Source organism: Colius striatus, chromosome 1, assembly GCF_028858725.1.
Source record: "Colius striatus isolate bColStr4 chromosome 1, bColStr4.1.hap1, whole genome shotgun sequence".
Classification (NCBI taxonomy): Eukaryota; Metazoa; Chordata; class Aves; order Coliiformes; family Coliidae; genus Colius; species Colius striatus.
This window is the reverse complement of record NC_084759.1, coordinates 195925202-195943652: the sequence shown is the minus strand read 5'-3', so window position 1 is coordinate 195943652 and position 18451 is coordinate 195925202. Positions and strand designations below refer to the sequence as shown.

The 18451-nt window shown below is 36.6% G+C and overlaps 1 protein-coding gene across 6 annotated transcripts in view; it reads right to left on the bottom strand.

The window, feature by feature from the left end:
* Positions 1 to 667: 667 nt before the first annotated feature.
* CD36 (CD36 molecule) overlaps positions 668 to 18451 on the bottom strand; it is a 35521-nt gene continuing 17737 nt past the window's right edge. For all 6 annotated transcript variants that reach the window (XM_061989150.1, XM_061989172.1, XM_061989179.1 and 3 more), the window contains 12 exons: positions 15064 to 15224; positions 13752 to 13896; positions 11743 to 11922; positions 11502 to 11593; positions 11087 to 11133; positions 8757 to 8826; positions 6917 to 7104; positions 6162 to 6280; positions 4978 to 5051; positions 4169 to 4223; positions 3811 to 3975; positions 668 to 3121 (listed from right to left, as the gene is read on the bottom strand). In XM_061989150.1, coding sequence (XP_061845134.1) covers positions 3811 to 3975; positions 4169 to 4223; positions 4978 to 5051; positions 6162 to 6280; positions 6917 to 7104; positions 8757 to 8826; positions 11087 to 11133; positions 11502 to 11593; positions 11743 to 11922; positions 13752 to 13896; positions 15064 to 15224 — 1296 coding nt within the window. In that variant the 3' untranslated portion in view covers positions 668 to 3121. The remainder of the gene's footprint in view (positions 3122 to 3810; positions 3976 to 4168; positions 4224 to 4977; positions 5052 to 6161; positions 6281 to 6916; positions 7105 to 8756; positions 8827 to 11086; positions 11134 to 11501; positions 11594 to 11742; positions 11923 to 13751; positions 13897 to 15063; positions 15225 to 18451) is intronic.

The window sequence follows — 18451 nt, the reverse complement described above, 5'->3', positions numbered from 1 at the left end:
CAGGTTTTAATAAAGGATTTAATAGTATAATTACAATTAAAGATCAAGAGCTGGCACACCTGCTCTGGGTGGAAGAATGTGGACTATCAGATCTCTATGTGGGGTCAGATCTTATTTTCACCAGCGACTTTCACCCATAAGTAGTTGGGATGGGTGAGGAACATGAGGTGCAAGTGTAGTCAGGCTCACCTCTCACCCAACCTGCTGGGCCAGCAGAGCCAGCAAAAGATGGTGTGATGTGCTGACACCATGCTGCCAACACCTCCAGCTCAAGGGAGTTGAAAACAAGTCTCTCTCTGAGCTGGGTTTACCAGGATTGTTTTAGAATAGTTTCAGTTTGGAAATGCTTGTGCTCAGGTCTGCCCACAAAGTCTCTCCCTTTTTGTAGTCCAAAAAGTAAATGTCATATCCCACTAGTATTTATAATATATCATGTGGCAACATGAAAGTTGATATGCATTTCTAAGCATCTGTGATTTGCTGAGCACTATGACATAACAAGGTTAGCTGCAAGCTCTCTTATTCATCAATTTATAAAATAAATCTCTTGGAAAAGAAAAAACATCCAAAATACCAAGAGAAGAAACAGACTTCACTTATCAACATCAAAAACTTTATTTACAATTAGACATATGAATCTCAGAAAGAAGAGTTTGAGATTTGTTTGCATGGAGTTCATCAATATTTTTAATACATGTTTATCCTGCACTGTTTGAACAAATGTAGATACTTACCATTAGCCTTAATAACATGAATTAACAATAACTGTAACTGATGTTTTGGACAAAATAACTAGTAAATATTAAGTGTAGTCTAGGTGCCGAACATAATTTAAAAGTCTAAAACTGCATTGAAATCAATGAGATTGTACATATAAACAGATATGTGTGTGTGCATGCAAAATTGGGCCCTGAGACATTTAAAATCATGGCCTGGCTTACTGGATCACTGCTGCTGCAGCACCATATAGCACTAAACAACACTGGTAGAGCAAACAGTAACTTGCTGACAATTGACTCAAAGCCAAAGAAAATTAAGCTGAAATGCTAGTGTATCAAAAAAAGACAGGGCCATAGCTGTTGTTAATTCTGTAAAAAAATCTCACTGTTAGATTCTGACACAAAAGACAAGGTTTATCATAAAAACTTGGTGTACGATCTTGAACTATAGCAGAGCTGTGCTTGTTGCTGAGAACATGTCATGACTTCGGCTGTCCTCATAGCATTTTGACCAGTCCATAGGACTCTAGGGATGGGTTCACTTCTGTCAAAATGTCCCCAGGCTAATACGGGAACAGAGCATCACATATGACATAAGCAATAATGTAGAGATGAAAGATTTTCATATACTAGCAAGTCCAATGTGCAATCAAAAGCACTGGCTCTCAAAATGAGAGTAGAGCCTCCTTTGAGTGTCATGTCTTTTTTACATCTCTTGCCCTGATGCTTTGCATTTCCAGCTCATCTTCGGAAAAAGAGAGTGTAGCCCTGTACCATATAGACCTTGCCTTCAAGAATAATCTCTTAGGATTTCTGTGGTTCATCAGTTCTACTGATAACTACAAAAATTTGTCCACAAGGAACATGGGATTAAAACAACAGTAGCCTGTTGATTTTTTTTTTTTCTTTTCAAAGGGTGAAAACGCCCTACTAAAGATACCCAGCCAAAGATTTTGTATTTTAATAGCAAGATAAACCTTTCTGGTTTAAAGTCTATTAATTCTAGTCTTAATTCTAAACACCAAGATATGAGAAGCTGGCCATGTTCCTTTTTCTCTGCAGCTCTGATTTAAGAGGATGAAAAATTCAAGAAGAAATCTTGGAAAGTGTTGAAATTAGTCTTTCATTCTGAATTCAGTAAGTCCACAGGAAAAGGAGTCTGTATCTGCCCTATTGACTTTCATTTCTGGGGAACGACGTTCAGATTAAACACAAAAGCAAAGCATTTATGCAGATGGCAGTGTTTGCTACCTGTCTACAGGCTGACGCACCTCATTAAACAGATTAAATTAGAAAGTAAACCATTTACACAGATGGCAGTGATTACTACCTGTCTACAGGTTGATGCACCTCATTAGACAAATGGTTGCACAAATTTCCTTGTGGCAAATGTTTTATCAGTAAAGAATTGGAGCTACCTGTTTTTGTTTATGGTCTTCTATAGCAAGGAATTTGAACTCTCTAACGCTTGATCAAAATCATTATCTCAGCCTCTTCTGTGTCTGGAGTAATCTAGAATATTTTCTTTTGACATTAAGGGATATATCAGATCATTCTCTAAGAGAGGCATTGGGCCAAGTGAGGTTAGGGCAGGGCAGAGGCTGGTTTTCAAGCAGAAGCCAGAAAGAAAAGCACACAGGAGGTAACAAAAACAACACTGGAACAGGTTGGGAGTCAGGGAGTGGCTCAGATGACTAAACAGCTGTAGAGCCAAATGTTGATGAGCACCATCAACGTAAGAACTATGGCGAGTATATGAACCATCTCCATATAAAATGTATAAACCACATATTTTAGTATGTCTTTTATTAACTTTGTGGATTACATTCAGTAACTTAACATAATAAACTTCACATTCAATACAACTGACATCCCTGAATAGAGGACAGAGAGCAGGTCTACTGCAGCAGCTTCCATTCCCTGAAGCAACAGAAAGAAACTTTGCAATAAGAGCATCTAGAGCACAGAATGAGCTCAAAGGTGTTGTCATTCCCAGGCTGTGCTCAGAGACATCAGAGAACAGCTTTCATTTATCTTGCAAATCCCAGAAGAAAAAAGTATAAAGTCGCATAAATGGCAAAAGGAAGACTAAAACCCAACTGCACGTCAACCTTCAGTCTGCTTGAATGTCTTTTAAAATTTGTAACAATATTCAAATAATCAAAGTTATTTGAAATATAGTTTCCATGGTGGTCTCTTTAGTGATGTCACAAGTGGGGACCTTTGGAAACGTCAGTTTATTTGGGTTAGTGAGCTGGTCTTCTTAAAATTGAAAAGCATGTTGAATTCCATAGCTTGTGGACTGACTGTGCCTGGAATCATACCTTTCATCTCTGAATTTTAACATGCTACTTGGCTGAAATTTCAATTAAGCGTTGGCCACCTCTTAAGTCTTTTGTCACCTGTAGTGAAATAAAATCAAAATTCAACATGTAATGAGATTAGCCTTCATCTTAACAATGTCTCTTTACTATAGTATACTTTTCACTGTAACATTTATGTGGTGGCACTTACTTTAAATCATGAAATAAATGTGTTTGTTCATGTCAATGCATTAGACCACCACTTAGTTATTCTACCCATGATGGAAGTATATTTAGTCTTTGGGCCCTAGGTATGTTCAGGGGATGTTTAGACTAACATGACAGTGATGCATGACTGAAAGAAATGAGAAACCCTATTCAACACTCAATAAAAAAAATGACATTTACAGTGGATTCTCTAAAGCTCTGGAAGAGTACAGGAACCTGCAGTAGTGTGGTCTCTGTTTCAAAGAAGTACTAGAGGGCACTTCTGAATAGTTTAGCAGTCTTAGATAACATGTCTATTCTCATAAACTCAGAACAAGCTTCTTTTGCTTTGGAATTAAAAAAAAATTTTTGATCTTCTGGTATAGTTCCACATATCCTCTCCTGAGTGTGTTAAGGTGTTCTGAAAGATTAAGGTAGGAAAGAAAATTTGAAAACAAGCTAAATTATCTGACTGATTTCCCACAGAACAACTACTGCATTAACTAGCACTTAAAAATAAGTAAACCTTCTTGAAACCCCAAGGAAAAGTTACTGTTGAGGACTGAGCCTTTCATACTTACTTATTTTAATTTCTTTGATCTGCATATGAAATAGGAACCCAAAAATGCGATGAACAGCACAGAACCGCCAATCATTAATGCCATCTGCAGCATATTCAGCATCTGGACCCGACCGGTGACTTTATTTCTGAACATTTCTGCTTTTTCATCCCCAATAACAGCAGACTGAAACAGTGCAAGGAAAAAGTCAGCAAAAGATAAGCATGCAAGCTCCCACTTGCTGATTATATTCTCAGCATGAACAAATCACAGCATGAGTTAACTGCCCAATTTCAGGGCACCAAGACTGGAAAAGGTAGGTCTTTAATCTCTGATTTTTTTTAAATAGTGAAGATTAATAGACAAAAAACATACTAACCTCATTTAGCCAAAGAAGAGGGAAAACATAAGGTCTTTTAACTTTTGATAAAGCTCTGAAATGAGAAATAAGTATGTTACCCTTAGTTTTGTACACAAGCCGAGTCTCTACATAAACATTTTTGTTCTCCTCTAACCATATTTTGACCTTCCAGATGTACCTTTTTAGAATAGTTCTGGACAGAAAATGATCAATCCTACAATTCTTAAGTCATTTCACACATTGGCCAATCCTCTCTTTCCAGCTATTTTTCCATAAGTGGGTAGTCAGAAAGAAGAAAGATAGGTGATGCTGGGAAGGTCTAAAGATCTGTCCAGTGTTCGCTTGCCATATGTATAGGATCCTAAAATAAACTATACATGTACATTTGGGCCAATGAAGAGAAAAGAAACAGCTAGAGATCCATCAAGTCTTGTGATAAAATCCATCTATTGACAAAGCACACATAATTCTCTCACTCATTGGATTTATTTCAGAAAATACATTTTGACATCTATTTCATGTTCTCCATCTGTTTTGCAAGAATGTTATTTTTAAGAACATATTGTCTTGTAAGCTTCCATGGGGAAATCAAAATTGTGTTAAAATACTGGGGCCATGCCTTGCTCAAGAAGGCTTGCTCTTTTGCTGAAATTTATGCTCTCTGAAAAGTCCTGACTGATTTTTTTTCAAGACAGAAAGCTTTTTCACAGGTATTTTTATTCCCTCTTTTCCTAACCATTTTTACTGACAATCTTAAAGATGAATCTTTGCTCACTTGAAAGAAGGGGAAAAAAAAGTCTTTAAAAAGAAAAGAATGTAGTACTTACTCAATTTTTGGTGAAGGCTTCACAAGGAGGTTCACTTGCAGCCTTTTTGCAAACCGTAGTGTAAAACCAGTAATCTAAAACCAGAAAAAAACACTCCAACACATTATTTTAAATGTTTTAATTGAATGTCTAAGCCCAGAAGGCAAGTTTTGTCAAAAAGCATTTAGTCATTATTTTATCTTTTTGTTTTGAAAGTTTCCATTTTTATGAGATTTTTGTGTTTCTCACAGAAGTTATGATTTTGTGGCTTTTCCATAGTTATGTTTGTAATTTGCAATTAAAACTGAAGGCTGAAAAAGGTTAAAAATAATAAATCAGTAATTAAATATTCCATATAAAAATGTGGTTTATGATCTGTTTTTCCATGACAAATTAGCTAAATTTTCTTTTTCAATAAGAAGGATCTTTAATTTGCTGAAAACAAACATATATGAGAATGCACATATCGAAACAAATGTCAGATCTTTTTTTCATCTTCTTTTCCCCTCTATCCCTCACGAAAACATTACAGGGCATAACTCTTGAAAATTTCATATCACATATAGGAAATTCTCCATTCCAAATTGGCAAAACAAAGATTTAACTTTAGATATAGCTTAAGCGCAAATTATATCACTAAAAATATTTTAGTAATTGTAACTGTCCATCTAAATTCAGAGCAAAATAAAATGTTGGAATCTTTAAATACACTTAAAGTTAAGAATACGAAACACTGGTACAGAAGTAGAGGTAAAATTGAGGCAATCAAAATCAGAGCTATCATAAATTCATTCAGTTTGCTGTTGGACAATCCATATCATTAAGACTGTATTAGGTCTGTTCTAGACTAGACTATTCAGGCTTCTAGCAGTTTTCTTGGAAATAAGCTGACCTACATTTATTTAATTTTGTCTGAGGTAGTAATTATACAGAAAAGTCTAGTTATAGAAAAAGAGAGAAATTAAGTCCAAAGGGAACAGAAGAACTTTCATAGAAAATAATTTTCTCAAGTTGTCAATATGAGACAAAGCTCTTCTCTAAATTTCCTCTGCTAAAATCATAATATTTTTTGAGCAATCTTGTAAAAGCAAGCATGAAAACATTGGACCCTCTGCTTGTCCCTCTAGTAAAAGGCCTACTTTACTATGAATAAAGTTGAATGTTGCAAATTTATTGAATTAAAATTATTAAACATTAGGACTTACAGGCTCTACATCTAGAAATGTTTCATGCTCCTTCTCATTTGGGCTCAGGCCTTCAACATTATTCAATATAGACTCACTTGCATGAAGAAAATGTGGAAGAGAGATAAATACTGGTCTTCCTATTTGAAAAAAAACAAACAAAGTTGAATCATTAAGTCTTATTTCAGTGCTCATCTTCTAAAAAAGACATAGTTTTTTATATAGATGTACAATCCCAATAAAAATGTGAGTAGTCTCACCCCAAAAAATATCCAGAGCATTTCTATGATTCTGTTGTCATGAGCAAAATTTTCACAGTGAAATAAATTGTTGTTACAAATCCTGCTTGCCTGTGTCTACATTGTGGAACTGGCAGTACTCTTAGTTCCATGGTGAGGTGAGGACCTGACTGTTGCTGTTTCCTCCCACCTTCATGATCTTGTTTTAGCAGAAAACAAGCCTGAAAGGAACCTGTGCCATTCACTCTGCATCAAATGCAGACTCTGTGTATATTTATTTTGTTACAGTGGTGCTAAACCTAGCCAGTAGTGGCTCTCAGTCTCTGTATGTGTATATAGTTGTGTACACACACATACACGTGTGTGTGTGTGTGTGTGAGAGAGTGTATGTGCATGAACTATCACAAATTCACAAGTGATCTGTGGAAGAATTCACAGACAGGGAAGAGTGTCCTGATATTAGAGTAACATCTCAGGTACAGGACACGTGCTCTCTCCCCAGCTAAATGGTTCAATTGACAGCATTGACTACTATACCTGCTTTGCAGGCACTAATGTCTAGGACTCCAGCTAATGTGCAGTTCTCTGATATAACTCTATCTGTACAGAAGCAATAATTATCTCCGACTTCAGCAGGTGATGCAAATGCTTCACGTGGAACTGCAAAACGATAGAGTGAGATTCCCTTCACATTCTGCTTGTCCTGGAACACTCCATAGATTGATCTGGTTGTAAAAGAGGAAAAACATGTTTCAGTCATCTGGATCAAGAATCTGAATTCATGACAATACTCCTTAAGGATCTCTAAACTGTCTCTCTATCAAAAGAAGTAAGTACTCCAGGGAGTCAATGTTCAGGCTCACTTCACACTGTTCAGCAGTTTGTAAGAGTGTTCCTCTGTGATGGAGAGTATTCCACATTTTCACAAAGGTATATGCAGGCTCAGAGATGAGCATGAAAATACACAAAAAGAAAGAGAAAATAGTAATACTAATCATAAATACACAAATAATACACAAAACTAATTAAATTAACAATTTCTTTAAGAACTTGTTCCCCTACACATTATATTCACTGTTACTATTAATTTTTTGAAAGTTTTTTGACTACAAAGATATTCATCAATATAAACCAGGTCTGCTGTAGGCTTTTGCTGACCTGATAACACTAATCTAAATGTTATGTTTCAGGCAATATTCTGCATATAACCTTATTCTATTGCATACGAATCAAAATATCATGTAATATGCCACTTGACTTAAGCTTTTTTGCTGATACTTTATAAACTGGTACAGGGATATGGTTGTTACATAGTATGTAACCAGGGCAGCAATATTTTGTATTGCAGCCAAACAAAAGAAAGTTTCTGGGTTTTGCAATATGGACAGAAACTTTTTCCATGACCCCATTTCAGCATGACCTCTGAGCAATTGTTCCTATCCTTTCTCACTGTTCATTAATTATAAGGATTAAATGGCCAGAGGCATCTCTCAAACTGTTTGAAATTGATTCAAAGATTCTATCATTTCTTCTCTGCATAGAGTTCCCTTTGTCATGACTTGTGAAATGACTTCCAGTTCAGAGACAATTGCTTCATGAAAAAAAAAGAGGAACTTTAACTTCGTGTAAAAATACTGATCTTTAAAAACAAATAGTCTGCAAAACAAATGACCCAATTTAAACCTAGTTTAAAGGAAACAGTTGTTTCCAAGCAGCAAAATAAATGAAGAGGTCAAATCTCCCAAAGTAAATGTGATGCACTTCAAATCTTGTAACACTGCTGTCAGCACTGGAGAGCTTGGGTACACTGGATAGCCACAGCAGAAGCAGCAGGCTGAAAAGCCATCAGTATGGGATGTACTAAACAGGTTGGTTTGTTTGTTTGTAAATACATAAGAATAAAATATGTAAGAATATCCCATGAGAAAATGATTTTACATATGTAGTGGATAACAGTAAATCCTGTTCTGCACAGATGATATTTTGCAGAAATGGCCAAGATGGGTTTAACTGGCTCCTACTGTGGTTATTGCCTTCTTAGGCCAAATAAGGCAGATTCTAGGCTAGGTCTAGCGTTTAGAAGATCATCATTTGAAACCTGTGGTCCTCAATGTCTTTCAAAGATCTGTAATAGCTCACAGAAGTGTCACATATTCCTATGTTATACTTCTGTAACTGGTTGAAATAAGATATACTTGGCATAAATAAAAGCAGTAGAATCAAGTTCTGAAACATAGACACAAAGCACAAATGTACTTATGTTTAGATGAAACATTTATGTTGAACTGCCTTGGACACCTCAGGCATCCTCTGAAACAAAAGAGCATTCAAGTGGCACTCACAGGTGTGTACATACACAAAGAAGAGATCAGCCTACCTGCAAATATCAGAGGAGAAGAAACGCAGTGTCTGATGCTTCTTAACAAATGGTGGGAATGATGCCCCATCTGTGAATAAAATAAAATCAGACCTTGAAAGCAACTCCACTTAGAAGATGTGATTTAATTTCTAGTTCTGTAGTCAGCTGATACTTTCCTATAAAGGTGTGAAAAAGGTAAACAAAATGTATCATTTCTGAGGAAAATAGTTACTTAAGTTGTTGCACAGTGACAGGCACAGACTTCAAAGGGAGCCTAATGGCTGCAGCTTTTTTTAAAGCTTGTTTTTGCAGGTGTGAAGCTGTATGATCAAGATGATTAAAAACAGAGGATACAAAAACCAATTCTGCTTAACGTGAATCCCAATAGCAGCTGCCGTTGCTTCAAAGTTTATGCAGTCTAAAGATCTAAACCTTTCTAAAGATGCTTGGTTTACCTGCATGCAGAGCTTACAAAGAACATAGCTTTAGACTTCGAAACTGTCCACTTTACAATCAGAGCTAAATCTTTTTCAGTCACTAATTGCTCAAGTGGACCTCTTCTTTGTAAGCTGAGATCCTTTTGATAGCTAATAGGAAAAAGGAAGCACTTCTAGGGCACAATCCACCTCACCCCATGGTAGACAGGCGAAATAGGTCAGATGAGTGTCACTTTGGTGATGTCTCTCCAATCGCTATAAAAAGAACATAGGCTGCCAGTTCAATATGTCTGTATTGCAACCATCCAGAGTTACATAAGAGGAGTCTGCCATTTTCCCAAACAAGGTGTTGTAACAAACCTTTAACCAGTACATTTGCTACTTCTTGCTACAATTTCTGTTTAGTTTCTTAGCAGCCATAACCAAGGGATTGAAAACATCTGTGGTATCTTTGGATCTAGTTGGCAAGAGTGAAAAAGCCGTGTTACGTGCTGCCACTTGCCCACTGCTGACAGAAGCACTTCTTAAAAAAAAAAAAAACAAATCCAAGATCATCCTAGACATACACTCTGTTTTTAAATCTTGGCAGTCCTGGAGAGTTTGCAAACATGGACTCATTTCAAGCTCCATACAAGAACACTGCTCAGTCTTTTTGTCTAGATATTTATTTTTACTATACATGCTGTGCTTTAGTGTGAAAGCCTACAAGACAAGAATGTATTCTTACACTTAGAAGACTTTTTAAACTTGCTGCTTCTCTATGTGTATGGTCTCTCCTGAGCATTCACACTGAATGCTCATGTAAAATGTGTGTTAAACTTTGTTAACACAAAAATATCTCCACATTTTCACTGCACAGGAGCACTTGGTCTTGGTAGCTGGGTATGTTTATTCCATCAGCTGTGGAAAAAAAAAAACAAAAAAACTGTCCCTGTGAAAAAAAAAGGATTCAGGCTCCATAAGAAAGAAGGAAAATCCCAGAACATAATAAAATATTGCTTCCTTTAAAACTATCGACACAATTTAAAAAGGAATAAATCCTTCTTGATTCACAGACTTTTGGAAAGTCAGATTTTGGTGATGTATTTGAAATACTTCAGAATAACTTACCAATGGCTCTGAGTTCCAGGGAAAATTATCTATGCCAGCTAAAGAAGCACAGAACAAAATGCCAAGCAAAAAATTTGCTTCTTTTGACACTCGCCCAGCGAAGGCCTACAGTTCCTTGCAAAAGCCTCACAATGACAAGTGCTAGCCTCAGCTGTGGTGTCCTCACAGTGATACTTTCACTTGTCAAGAAGGAAAACACTATGTTGAGCAAATGTACCTTAGCTCCAATGTTTTCATATGCATTCCAAGAGAAAAATTAAAAAATACTCTTCTCTAGTTTATCCATCCCAATCTAAACTGCATCTCATTATCCCTTTTCAATGGCTAGTGAACTACAAACCATCTATCTGGCATCTTTCTCCTTTGTAATCTGCTCTTTTCATATCTCAGTAAAAAACTTCTCTGGTCCTTTTGTGTTTTTTTTTTTAAACACTGTAAATAAATGTACATTATTAGAATAAAAGGATAAATTTCAGCTGCTATAGCAAAGAAAAAGAATCTTAGTTATATTGTACCATGAAGATAACTAATAGAAACAGAGGATGATATTCTTTTCTTGTAACTTGTCCTCATCTACTCTAGCTGAAAAGAGTGTGTGTATACATATATACAAAATAATGTATATATCATATATAACAGGTACACACATATGCTTACAGTGTGTATAGATGCATATTTATGTAGACATTTAATATACAGAAAATGGAACTGTCAAAGCCCAAGTCACTCAACTAAGTATTAAATCTCATAATTTCCTTGCTATATCAAGAAATGTGTTTTAAGAAGGTCTAATAGGCTTACCTGTACCATTAACCAAGTCGCAGTGACCTTCCCAGTACGAAAGATTCCTTTAAGATAAAAAGAGTTCAAGTTATATGTTAAATATTATGTCCAGTAATCCATTTAGTTAGCTGTTGTTAAAAATAACTGCTGCAGGATAAGCATGATAAATTAGCAAAGACTGAGGATAGAGATGTTCATTCATTTGTTCAGATACAGTATATGATACATTAGAATAGGATAAAAGGGATTTAGCTATTATAGGATGACAAACAGAAGTAACTACTGGTACCAAAGTATCAATAACTATCTTACATCCTAGCTCCTGATCATTTGCTGAAGATTTTTCATTTTTCTATAGCTCTTACTGAGTCATGTCTTAAAAGCCAAACCTTGAAAATATGTTTGTTTTTTTAATTCTAGAATGCTATGATACCTTTTGTTCTTATAGCTTTCAATTATTCCTGTTTTTTCAATGTCTTCTTTCCCAGTATATACTTTGTAAAGTCCATCAACTGTCCCGTTATACTGTAACAGACACAAGAAGAAGAAATAATAGTTAGAAATACTAATCCAGATTGTAGCCCTGACAGTTTTTTCTTCCTCAAAGCAGCTGCCTTGATTTTTATTCACAGAAAGATAAATGAGGGCTTTGCATTCACATTGGTGTCACTTACCGGGTAGAAGACTCCCAGAACAGGGTCCAAGGGAAAGGGGACCTTATTTAAGAAGGGATCTTTATATCCCCACAGTATTTCTTTCACTGTTCTGTTCTGCAGCATTTGGGACTTTGAAGCTTTAATCCATGTGTTTAATAGTAGTTGTATAAAATTGTTTGTATACAAGGCAGGTGCAGCCTACAACAGCAATAAAAATATTATTTAGCATAAAATTCTTCCTGTGCTTTGGATCAAAAACGCAGAGACTGATTCCAAGAAATCTCTGGCAAAGTTTTCTAAGTTACAGCTCATCATAAATTAAGTTTCTACTTAAAACTGAGACTCCTTATAAAACAATTACTAGGCATAACATAGACAAGAGGATACAATTTGTTTTTACTGTTACATGGGTTCACTAGATCATCCCTAATCATAGAATCACATAAGAGCCAAGGTTGGAAGGGACTTCTGAAGGTCATCTGGTTCAACCTTCCTGTTCAAGCAGGGCCACCAAGAGCCAGTTGCCCAGCACCATGGTCATACAGCTTTTTAGTATCTCTAAGAAATAATATCAGATCCCTATTTGTATAACATGGATTGTACCACTTTAGTTTTCTGTCTCTTTTCTGTCATCTCCATATATCACACACTTCAGACTCATTCACATAATAAACATGTAAGCAAAAACATACAAGCCTTATTATTATTAGTTTGGATAAAATTGGTCTAGATTTGCTATTACACTAGCAGCAATACAGCTGTCACCTATGTAAAACTGATCCAGTGCTGAAACTCCATTATTTTTTTACTTAGTAATACTTAGTAAAGATACATATTTGTGACAGTCAAGTCCTTCTTTCTAAACAGCTTTAATGATAAATAATGGATACATTTCCTAATCCAATGAAGAGTAATGTAGATTTACCATCAGTAATAATAACGAACGTTCCCAGAGGCATAAACATCAAGTCGCTAGGGGCAGTGAATAGTTTATGGAAGCAAATAGGAATGATCTATGTTGGCCTGTCTGGCAAAGCAGGAAATTGTAACAATTTCAATAAATAAATCCACGTAAAAACAAGTGATTCTCTTAGAGCAAGTTCTCAATCCAGGTGTGTTAGTGGGTCATCTCTGTATTTAGCACTGTAGGGATAGCAATGGACATCTCATTTCTTTCCCCTCAACCCCATGAGTCTCATTTTTGTCTGAATTTGAATGCAGAGTAAGCAGAAAGCATGAATGTGACAAGATCATGACATAGAGGAGCCATGGGTTCAGTCCCTGCAGGGTTAAGACAGCATGAAAAACATTCGGTGTTTACTTGTGAGTATTTTGATGACAAGGTTATGATACAAAAGGTGAGCTCTACTGGATTGTGAGTCAATGCTGTCAAATGAGAGAGTCAGTACCTCTCTGGGAATTTGTGCTTAACACGAGTTTGTTTCTGAACAGCAAAACTGGACTGGGATCCTCCTTTCCCATCACTCCTGGCTTAGCTGTCTCCAGTCATGAGATTATGCTTAGAGCAATATAGAGCTATGCTGTCTAAAGTATGGGAGCTGAGCAGAGTTAAATATGTGAAATGAAGGACTCTGAGCATAGGAAAACAGAAAAAGCTTTTCAGAAGCGAGATGCTGGCCTAAATTAGGACACTACATCTGGTCCGAACAACTAAAATTGACCAGAGGATGTTTTTATATATCCCAGTCAAACTGATGGCTTGTTTCCATTGGCAGGAACGAGACAATTTTCATTTACCAAGAAAATTACCCTATATAAGGAGCTTTATTCCTATATAAGGAACCTCAATATATGTGCAATATGTCCTCAGAATCCTTTCGGTTTGTTTTGTTTTTAAGACAGTAATACAGCTATCCTTAGGATTGTTGTCACTGCTACCATCTGACTTCATAGAGAAGAAACTCATGCTGTAGAATTTTCATTATTACTAATGATAACTTCTCCCCTATTTCCTCCAGAATGTCAAGATTTGAATGTGGACACTATAGTTTTGTTTCTTTACTTACAACAACTGCAAGGTTGAGGCATGTGATGGTATCATTTTCTGTCCCAACAGACATATCAGGTTCAAAACGAGCAACATTAGGCAACATGTAGGATATTGTGCCATCAGAGTGTTCTGTGATATTTTCTTTGGGTAAATATCTCACCCTTGAAACACAAAATAAAAACATAGAATATTCATAACATTCAAGTTTCAAGACAACATATAATCATGTCTGGTTGAAGATTTTTGAAAAGTTGAACATTTTTGCAGATGAATATGAAACATTTTATAACCACTAAAAAGATGCTAATCTTTTCCTGTGAATATATTTTGAAAACTCCATGTTCTAGAAAATATTTTTCTTTTGGAAATACATCCTGGGTACCTACTTGGTTTTTTTTTTAAATACTAAAATCAAAACATTTTTTACAAAAATTTCAGTAATGGATTTTGTATCTTTGTATATTTTGTTTTATAATATAACAGCAAAACATAATTAATTATGTTTTGACACAGTTTTCTTCTAATCCTTGTTATGGTTGCATACAATTAGAATAGGATGACTAATAAAGAGGATGGTTAATTAACACTCTTCAGTTTTGATTTGATAGGCCTCGTGTTGCAACAGAACAGATTAGAGGTTAAATGCATAGTGGGAGTCACTTTGATAACATTTCATATGTATGTGGAGATTTCTAAGCAGTTTTTCAGCACCACTGAGATTCTCTTAAGCCTCTTAGGTATGCTCTGTTGGCAGATCACTAAGGTATAAATCTCAGAGTTGCTGCAGTTCTAGATTTAGCTCAATTCTATTCCCTGCCCTCTTGCTGATCCTCTGCAGAGGCAGCATTGAGTAGACATCATATAATCTAGTCTATGCTGTGGATTCACAAAGCTGGTCCCAGTTCCATCCCAGAAGACATCTTAAGGGTACTCCATTAGATCTCCCAGCCTTGGCACAGAGGGATTAATAGGTTCAGAGAGCATTTCCCTTTGGTACAGATGTAGCTGGTGCAGGTGTGCCTTACTCAAAAAGCAGATGGATCTTGGTTTCTCAATAATGGTTTGTGAGCATGTCATTTAAATTAATATCCTAATATGTAGAGCATCTACTTGAAAACTAGGAGGTTTGCATTTTCCCAGTGTGAGACCTATTGCAGAAAGTTTTTGTGACTGGCAATCAAAATTTCACTGTCCTTGAGGCATTTTGGTCAAGCCTATCTAAATAGAATGCTGGAATTTCAAAAACAAATTTTAACTCAGCAGAACTTTCCCTGATTTTAACAGAACTTCTGATGTGACATGTCACATATCCAGGCGGCTTTGTTTACCTGTATGTGTAAGGTCCTCTTTGTTCAAGTTTTGGACGTGCTCCTTCTTCTAATACCTCTGAAGGATTTTGAACATGGAAAATCCAGAATTGCCTATAAACTGAACTTCCTGGCACAAGCCAATTCTGAAAAGCAATGGTACCATTTGCAATGATAGCTTCCTAAAAGGGCAAGAAAGAAAACTGAAATTAATCACAAAAAAATGAGTGAAAAACTGTATAAACTTTCCAGATGATTGTAGAAGATCCCCCCAAAAACAGAAAAGAAAGCTATTTTATCACTAATATAATGTAAACAGCATATATTTTTGACCAACATTTGAAAGTATCCTGACTTTTCTACTCAGTGAGAGCAAAAGCTGGTAAAATTGCTACTGTAGCCAATAGAGCAACTTTCTCACTGCTGTGATCAGATATTGTCTTAGTTCCCAAATACTTACAAAATCTACTTATAATTTTAAAAAGAAAACATTTGAATGATGTCCAGCAGTTTTTGAAATCCACAAACTAATTTTCATACATTTGCAAATAGCCCAGGGGAGGGAACCAGTTATCTCTGTGCATTGCTCAGGCACTGAGCAGTTATGCACCCAGAGAAAGAAAGTAGTGCTCTTACAGGACTGGGTTTTTTTTTCAGAAAACTCTTGTCAACAAAACAGAGACTTTCTAAGAAATCTTTCTAGTTTTGGTAACATATTGTTAGGTATGTTTATCAGCTGTAGGGAATGAGGGCAAAATACAGTTAGAACAAAATAAGGCATCAGCAATCCTTTTAGAGCAACCAACAGCTTTATGTCAGTGTCACTCAGTTATAATAAGATAAATGTCTATACAATCCTTTGGATTGTACAGTGAGGAGAGTTTGAAGGTATATTTCTTGTATCGTCAGGAGAATGTCTGCTTTGCCCGATAAGGTCTCATTCTATATGATTTTGCCAATGTAGATTTTCCTCTTGATGCTAAAAGTTCAGAAAAGATTATTCAACAAGAAGAAAAATCTTGATTGCCTGGCTCCACCATATAAAATGGGGGTTTTTTTAATTAGAGTGGTGCAATATTAATTAGTTAATTTGCACAGTTGCTAGATTTTCTTTCTAGCTTAAATTTCTGCGTCTATTGTTTGCTTAGCAAGCACCATCAAAAAACAACCCCAAAAAGGATACTATCAGTTAAGAACCACTGCAGTAAGAGAAAAAAAACATGTCTTGGAGGACATGGAACAGAATCAGGGTTTTGTCTGTGGAAAGCCTGTTTGTATGGTGGAGTTGCAAATGCCTTGCTGGTAGTGCAAAGCATTGGACTTGCTGTCTGGACATCTGCTATATAATTTATGAGCATTTGTGTGAGAAAGGAAGGAAACGTTGCTGCTGCTAATGTGTTGTTCAGCTTGAGGTCTTGCACTTAAAACTGACAGCTAAAATTCTCTTCAGCCTTCTTTTGTGAACCTCAGGAACCAAAGACTCTGCTACAGCTGTGATCAAGCATGGGGCAGACCATATCTTTGGCACAGAGAGAAAAGCTTACATGCTTTGGGGATCACCCTTTTAGTTTCAACAGATAATTTCTCAAAGGATCTGGGAGAAAGACATAACTCAGTCTGCTCAGAATCAATCTGTGATGTGTACACAGCAGGATTCTGGGACTGGAGCGGATGCCAGGATTTGACCTCCTGCCTCTGTGTAACTGGCTTAGGGAAAGAGTTAAGTATTCTTGGCAGCTATGTTGTCAATAGAACAAATTCATCTCTCTGGAAGTCAACAACACATAGGCACAGAGGTGAATAGATAAGTTTCAGCCTTGTGGCAATAGATTTTAAAGCAGAGTCACTTGCTTCTTAAAAGAAGCTTTCTCCTCCATCCATTCTTCCCTGCCCTTATAACCCTTTGCTAGATATTAGAACTGCACAGAATGATTTGCTAACTGCTCTGACACTGCAGAGTCTGCTAAGTGCCTAAGCCACAGGACCTGTTAACACTTCCTGGAGAGGCACAGAAGTAGCTTTAGACGTTTTGGGCAATTTGAAACATATTTGTTCTGCAACTGTCATATCTCATGACTTTGTATTAACTTGGAAGGATATAAGGAACACGCTTCCTCACAGCTGTCCCTGTGTAAACGATGCTAATTTTTCCCAAAGGATGGATCTTTGGCTCTAATCTTCACTCTGTTGTTGCAGGGAAAGCTAAGAGTGTGCAGGGCTCTATACTGGCTTTTAAGTACAACCAGGAAAACTTTCCCACGTAAACTGAGACTGTAAGTTACATGACAAGCCTTTTCATGCACTTTCTGCCCTGCCCCTTACTGCACTTTAGTATACTATGTACTTTCTTAGAAACAAATTTGTTGTCCAACTAAAGAAATGGAGAGACTCTCCTCCGTTTTTCATGTAAAAATACCTGTTGCCAGAAGAAAGAAAATCATGGCAGATAAATCAAAGTAGTCCTTACAAGGTAACTAAAATTAAGTGGTACTGATCAAGATAATACCCCTTGCAATGAGTGTCCTGGAACTTATGGACTCAAAATGGACATGCTAATTAAGTTTTTAAAGAATAGAATAACCTGGCAGAGAGAAGTGAGGGCTAAGTATCCTTAACTAAACTACTTTCATTATAATACTAAAAATCACATCCACAGGTCGAAAAGACTCCTGCCCAGATGAAGATCTTTCCCTGGGCATGCATTGTAGTAAAAACATTATGTAAGCCATATTATAATTGTATGCTAATTGCTAACTAATCATTGTAAGGAGGTATGTATGAATTCTGTAACTTTTGTGCATAAATACAGGACAAAAAGTTTTGACAGGTATGCTTGATTTGCAGAATTAACACTGAGAACTCAGGCTTGTGCAAACCTAAAATAAACAAGCAATATCTGTGTAGAATCTGTTGTAGATTGGCCCACGTACACCTAGCATGAACCCACTTTTCGGGCAACATGACTCCTGTGTCCATATTACACCCTTAGGAAATGCTGAAAGAGGAAAATTACTCTGGGCATTGTAATTGCTGACCTGAGACCTGAGTAGATAGGACAGCCAGGTCACAATGAGTTACCATGTGGTTTGCAGCCCACTGTTTACTCTGTGTTAATGCCACCATGGACACTCTTGGGGAATGCTTCAAGGGAACAGTTGATCCAGCCTGGCAAAGGGACAATCCAGATCCTGCAGCCCCCAATACCTGGTCTACACATAATCCCATTCCTTTGTGACAGCTCTCATTCCTCAGGGAGCTATTTCTGTCTGCCAGACTGGAGAAAGATTGTTTAATTTTCTTTGTTTGGTTGGTTCATATTTTGAGTTGGTTGGTTTTTGTTTTGGGTTACCTTTACACCAGTGAGACACTTGGCCCAGTGGTGTGGGTAGGAAGAAGGATCAGATGAGAA